The sequence below is a fragment of the Musca vetustissima genome, unplaced genomic scaffold (genome assembly GCF_032173495.1).
Source record: "Musca vetustissima isolate MV318-11 ecotype Yass unplaced genomic scaffold, APGP_CSIRO_Mvet_v1 utg17689, whole genome shotgun sequence".
Lineage (NCBI taxonomy): Eukaryota > Metazoa > Arthropoda > Insecta > Diptera > Muscidae > Musca > Musca vetustissima.
In genome coordinates, this window is record NW_026882728.1 from 221,693 (window position 1) to 229,026 (window position 7,334).

Genomic DNA, 7,334 nt, shown 5'->3' on the forward strand with positions numbered 1-7,334 from the left:
ACTGTTGCCACCTTGTATTGTTCGGCACTTTGCGCACGATTAGTTACAGTTTATTTTTTCTGGAAGCCAGAAAATCAGAATTAGGACTACTATTGTAGTACAGGATAGCTTTAAAAAATCGTACTTATGTGCACGAAAAGTACTAAATGGTACTAAATTTGGTGCAAGTTGGATTTAGATGAAAAGATAGAGCTGATGTCTTTAAATTGGGAATTAAAATGACTGTTGGAGTGTAGGATTGAGGTAGTTTAGGAAATTCGTACTTATTGATACGAAAAGTAATAAATGATACTAAATTTAGTACAATTAGGATTTTGGGAGAACGGAAAGAGCTGAAAATCGGAAATTTAGAATAAAGATTGAGGTATAGAGACATCTTTGGAAATTCGTATTTATGTGTACGAAAAGTACTAAACTGCACTAAATTTGGTACAATTTGTTTTTTAATGAACAGACGGAGCTGGGATTCTTAAATTTTGACTTACGATTACTATTTGAAATCAGTAGTAGTATCAGTAGTGGTTGCTAATGAAATGCTTCTGTTGCCAGCCAACTCATTTTAAAGTTCGTCATGGTGGTTATCTTCATCATCTTCATTGTCATTGCCGGCATTGGAGGCATTTTCATCGGCAGCTTCTTCAGTTTCTTCGACATCATCTTCGTCTTCGTCGATTTCAATTTGTTCATCCAGTGTTCATAACGATTACTATTTGAAATCAGGATTGAGGTACATTTAGAAATTCGTACTTTTTAGTACGAAAAGTACTAAATTTGGTTAAATTGGACTTTGGTGGGATTAAGATTACTGTTAGAGTCCAAGATTGATGTAGTTTTAGAAATTTTGACTTATGAGTGTGAAAAGTACTAAATGGTACTAAATTTGGAACAAATTTAAATTACTTTTGAAGTGTAGTATTGAGCAATGGAGACAACTTTGTGTATGTGTACTTATGTGTTCGAAAAGTGATAAATGTGGAACCTAAAATATATAATATATAAAATATATAATTGGAATTCTAATCTATTTTTAATCTGTGTAACGGAAATAAGAAGGAAGTTGCGGAAAATAGTGTTTATGTGTGAAGAGTACTAAATAATAATAAACTTGATTTTAGATGTAGGAATAAAGGTGGAATTCAGAACTATAGTACAACAAATTATACAGTATTCACGATTTCCTTTCCGCATACGAAGTAGCGGGCTAATTGCCCGCTAGTACGCGTATATTTAGCAATGAAGTGAACATCTGTTGAGAGGTACCAAAATAGGTCGCCATATAGACCTCGATGGATTTAAAGTAGGTTTAGTAAAATATTACGATTATCAGATTTTTAAAATGTTGAAGGAGTGGACATATTCAAGCATGATCTATGTAAAGAAAATATAGCCATGTACAGAGTCTAGATGACATGGATATTTCGTTCGCTCCGTGATATATCACTTTTCACAATGTAGAAGACCCTTTACGGGGAAGGAACTAGGAGTGGACCGATAAGTCCCATCTTCCAACTTTAAATAGGCATGTGCATTATATTATAAAATTAATTTTCAGAAAAAATTTTACCATTTTATGTAGGAGGTACAAGATGGAATGGACGGACCAATATTTCCCACCTACGCTCTTGATTTATGTTTGGATATATTAGAAAAAACTTTACTTTATAAATACTATTTTTTTTTAATTTTCCAGATGTAGGTATTTCTACCCTAACAAGGGGATATACTTTTTTCTTGGGGGAGCTTCAAACGATTCTTCCAAAAACTTTCAGTTATTGATAAAACAAAACAAAAAGAAAAACACATAACGGGGTATTCATTTTTAAAAATATATATTTATCATAGAAAATATTTTCGTTTTTTTTTGTTTTCATTTCTCGTTTAGTTTAAATTTGAATGTTTGCAACCAGCCGAGTAATTCTTTAGAACAAAAATTAAAGAATTGCTCGGAGTATTTTGAAATAAATTAAAAAATATATACAAAAAAAAAAATACAAATATACAAGATATGTGTGTAAGTAACTTAAAGCAAAAAACAATGAATGTTTAGTAAATGGATTGTGGGAAGGAGTAAAAAAAATCCTTACATCCCACGGTGATAATGCTACATGTTCCTATAATGTGTCTTCTGAGCTTCTTTTCCTAAAACGAAACTATAAATTCAGTCTAAAAACTAGTAGTAGTAGTTAATGAAATGCTTTTTTTGCCAGCCAAATCTTTTTAAAGTTCGTCGTGGTGGTTATCTTCATCATCTTCATTGTCATTGCCGGCATTGGAGGCATTTTCATCGGCAGCTTCTTCAGTTTCTTCGACCTCATCATCGTCTTCGTCCATTTCAATTTGTTCATCCAGTGAAACGCCCAATGTCTGGCGCATCATTCTCTCAATGGAATCGGCAAAGTCGGCAGTTTCTTGCAACATAAAGCCGGAACGTAATGTCGCTGTACGGAACATCATAACAGCCATATCCTTGGCGGTCTCATCGGCTTCATCGCTCTCCACACGACGCAACAACTCACGAATCAATGGATGTCTGGGATTGATTTCCAATGTTTTCTTTTGGTTCAAATAGTAGGTACGTTGAGGATCATCGGCCTTTTGATGGGCATTGGACATGGCCAAACGTTCCATATTACCGGTCCAGCCGAACATACCAGCAACCAAAGCACATGGTGAATTGCTTAGACGTTCCGAAACTTCAGCCTTCAAGATTTGTCCCTTGAGGGCAACTTCATTCAACCATTTCACCAATGGGGCGAAAGTGCTCTTCAATTCTTCAAATTTGGATTTGCTCTTTTCCGATTCGTTTAGTTTGAAACCTTCCTTGGCAACGTTTTGGAATTTCTTGCCATCGAATTCGGGCAAAGCAGAAATGCAATATTCATCAACAGCTTCGACCAAATACAAGACTTCGTAACCCTTGGCCAAGAGACGTTCAACGAAGGGAGATTTTTCAACTTCAGCACGATTGGCACCGGCAATGAAGTAGATATTTTGTTGTTTGGGCTTCATGCGTTCAACATACTCGGCCAGCGAGGTAACACCTTGACCATTGGACGACTGGAAGCGCAAAAGTTTAGCAAGACGTGAACGATTGCTGGGATCTTCCATGATGCCAAGTTTAATGCTGAAAAATAGGTAGAGAGAATAATAATAATTAGTATTTTTAGTATTTCAAAAATTTTCAAGGAGTCAGTAGAGCGTAAAATTTTTAAAGAATGTTTCTTCTAGGAGTCAATAGAATGTAGTGTTTTCAATGAATATTTTTCAAGGGCCTTAAATATAATTATGTATATCTTTAAAAAAATGTATACATACTTGGTTGAATATTCCTTCCAGAATTTCTCGTATTCCTCCTTGCTGATCTTCTTGATCATATCCAATACTTTGCGTACTAATTTCTTCTTAATGACCTTAATCAATTTATGTTGTTGCAAAGTTTCACGAGACACATTCAATGGCAAATCATCGGAGTCAACAATACCGCGAATGAAATTCAAATAGTTGGGCATCATATCGTTGAATTCATCGGTGATAAAGACACGACGGACAAACAGCTTGATGTTATCCGATTTGGTACCATAACGATTGAATGATTCGGAGGGTTGTATCTTAGGAATGTACAACAAACTCTTGAATGTAACTTCACCTTCGGCAATAAAGTGAGTGTGGGTCAAAGGTTCACTGGTATCCTTGGTCAAACTCTTGTAGAATTCATTGTATTCCTCCTCGGTAACATCACTAGGTTTACGTGTCCAGATGGGTTTGCTGTCATTGATCAAAGTCCAGTCATGGACGGTCTTGGAAACTTTCTTGGTTTTGGGTTTATCGCTATCTTCTTCATTGGTATCCTCCTCGATTTGAACATCATCTTCTGAGGTAGTTTCATCCTTTTCCTTTTCTTCTTCGTCTTCCTTGACGGGTTTCTCCTCTTCAACGGGAACTTCTTCTTCAACAGTCTTGCTGGTCCACAAACGGATGGGGAAGTTAATGAATTGTGAGTATTTGCGAATCAAATTTTGCAAAGTATCTTGTTCCAAGAAATCTTGAGCTTCATCCTTCAAGTACAATGAAATGACTGAACCACGTTTCAGAGTATCACCACGAGGATCTTCTGTAATGCTGAAGCTATTGGCATCCGATTCCCAAATGTATTGTTTATCATTGTTGTGTTTGGTGGTGACAACAACACGATCAGCAACCAAGAAAGCCGAATAGAAACCAACACCAAATTGACCAATCATATCGTTCATATCCTGGCCATCTGCCTTTGTGGGATCTTGCATTTTAGCCAAGAAATCAGCAGTACCCGATTTGGCAATTGTACCCAAATTATTGATCAAATCCTGATGAGTCATACCAATACCGGTATCCATAATGTGCAAGATTTTATTTTCCTTATCGGCCTTAATGTGTATGCTGAGCTCTGGATTTGTTTCCAATTCTTCCTTGTTGGTGAGGGCCAAAAGACGAATCTTATCGATGGCATCAGAGGCATTGGAAATCAATTCACGCAAGAAAATCTCTTTGTTACGATACAAGGAATTGATGATCAGTTTCATCATGCGATTAACTTCGGTCTGGAAGTTAAACTTCTCAGCCTATAAAAGAAAAAGAAAGGAGAGTGGTTATTAAAAGGTTTCACACAAAACGACGTTGGTGGTAAATGTTTTGTTGGTCTATAAACACGGTGGTATTTATTACATGTGGGGAACAATTACATAGTCTGTCATGAAGAGAAATATGAAAGCTAGAAAATTGATGTGTTAAAGGAAATGGCGAAAGCATTTCTATGTAATTTGTAATTTGATGGCGCTAAAGAGTTGTAACATAGCCACAATGGTATTTTATTACATTCACAAAAGAGGAAATGCAAGGTGATAGAGTCAGCGGTCAACCAACTATACTTAAGACACTCATACATTTAATACAAAAAAGGGCCTAAAGAGCGTATATTAGCTATTAAATTATATATTGTCAAGATTCCGCACAGCGTAGATATTTCTAATTAATATTTTTCCAGGTTGACTAGTTATGACTATTTTTAAGCGCCAATAGAACTTAGATATTCTAATGTATAATTTTAGGACTAGTATGTAGTAGATTTTTTAATGAATTTTATTTCCAGGACCAGTAGAGTGTATATTTTTAAAACAATACTTTTTAAGGACCAATAGATCGCTGATTTTTTTTTTTTGAAGAATATTTTTCTATAATCAGTAGAGCGTTGATTTCTTAATGAATATTTTTTTCAAGGCCAAGTAAAGCATATATTTTTAAAATTTGTTTAAAGAATTTTTTAAAGAATGTTTTTAAGAGCCGGTAGAGCGTAAATTGTTAAAAGAATGTTTTTCAGGGACAGTTGGTCGTAGATTTTTAAAAGAATTTCTTTCTTTGTTAAAATAATATTTTTTCACGGACCAGTTGATCGTAGATTTTTAAAAGAATATTTTTTTCAGTAAACGACCAGTAGAGCTGGGTCCGCCTTTAATTTCCCATCCCTAATTATAAACCCCGGATAACTCAGTTCCCGGAAGCAAAACTGAGACTTCTTTAACCCTATTGTTAGGTTTGCTCTTTTTAGGCACTCGGCCACATCATTTAAATTTACGTCTTTTAAATGATGTGGCCGAGTGCCTAAAAAGAGCAAGGTCATTGAAATCGCTGAATATTACTAGCAAGTCGTCTAGGTAGATAAAAACATTCTCCGTAAAGCGAGAGGGTATGACTTTATACATTAGCCTACACAAGCGTTGTGCCACATTACATAGTCCAAACGGCATAAAGGGCTGCCTGGGACTGTGAATGCATTGTAGGCTCGGCTCTCAATATCATGTTCGATCTGTCAAAAGGCATATTTTAGATCGACGCTGCTTATATAGTATGTCTCATCTATTCTGCTTAGGCCCTCAATATTTTGGAGCGGACACACATCCTTAACTGTTTCAGTAGAGCGCAAATTTTTAAAAGAATATTTTTTCAAAGACCAGTTGTGCTTAGATTTTTGAAAAAATATTTATTCAAGGGCCTGAAGGCGAATATTTTTTATAAAATATTTTTTTGAAAGAAAATTTTTCCAAGGGCGAGTAGAGCGTAGATTTTGAAAATATAATTTTTTCAAGGGCCAGTAGAGTTTATAGGAAAGTTTCCAATAGGGAAGAAAGAACTTGACCTTTAATAACGTTCGTATGATTAAGACGATATGAGAAGAGAGTTGGTATATTGAAATATTTTCTAGAAATTAGAATTCATTATACTCTATGTTTAACACATCATTATAAGTATTATCGATATTAGCATTGATAGAATCGTATGTTCGATATCAAAAACAAAATGTCGATGTATTAATGACCAGAATGACTTCTCTCAAAATATGAACATTATTTTGTTCAATTACATTTTACATTTGGTAGGGGTGTAGGGCTGTGGTCTTTGAAACAAATATCTATCATATTACAACAAAGCGAATTATTTTTTGCTTTCTCCAAATATTGACCAGCATGACCGCTCTACAATAAAAGATCATGACCATAATAATTGACAGCATGACCTAATTTTGTATGCTTTCAAACAGGTATTCCCTTTCATTTCGTAAAAAAGTGAAAGATGACAAATTGGGGGCGTATAATGTTTTTTTTGATAATCATTCATACCTTTTCGCGGATTTCCTTCAACTGGGCAACATTAAGACCATCCAATTTAATGGCTTCTTCCTCACGTTGAACGGCATCGGTATCTGAAAAAATAGAATAATATAATTTTATTACAAAATAACTTCAGGAAAAAAAAATCAATTGTTAGATTTTATCTCATTGACAAATAGATTACAAGTTAGTAGGTATGTGGGTACGTTTGCGATTATTCTGACGTGGTAATTATTGACCATTCAACACAACACCAGCCAACAACCAACGACTACGAAAGCAATGTCAGTAAAAGTTAAATGATTTGTGATAATAATTTTGTTGTTGTTGTTGGTTGTTGAAGTTAATACAGAAGACAATATAAAAAACATAGGGGAGGAGGAGAGTACTACGTACCGGTTCTAGAACCTTCTTTGAATGATCCCAAATTCAAGTCAACAGTTTCAGTGGCAATTTCTTCTTTAGCATCATCGGCCTTTGTTTGGGCAAAACCTAAAAAAACACAATATGTTAATTTTTTGTTTTTAAAAAAATCATTATAAAGTTCACAAAACCAATAAAGAAAAAACAAATACACAAAACACAATTGCCAAATTTTCTAAAGAGAAGACCGGCATAATTTCTTTTTTTCGGCATTTTCACACAAAACTTACCCGCAATCAATAACAATCCAACGAAAAGTAGATACTTCAT

The 7,334-nt window shown here is 34.7% G+C and overlaps 1 protein-coding gene across 1 annotated transcript; it reads right to left on the minus strand.

Moving 5' to 3' along the window:
* Positions 1–2,217: 2,217 nt before the first annotated feature.
* LOC133329399 (endoplasmin homolog) lies at positions 2,218–7,334 on the minus strand. The gene is made up of 5 exons (XM_061537872.1): positions 7,295–7,334; positions 7,038–7,139; positions 6,651–6,733; positions 3,316–4,598; positions 2,218–3,124 (listed from the first exon to the last, which is right to left on the minus strand). Exons 1-5 carry the CDS (start codon positions 7,332–7,334, stop codon positions 2,218–2,220), a joined length of 2,415 nt encoding a protein of 804 aa, XP_061393856.1.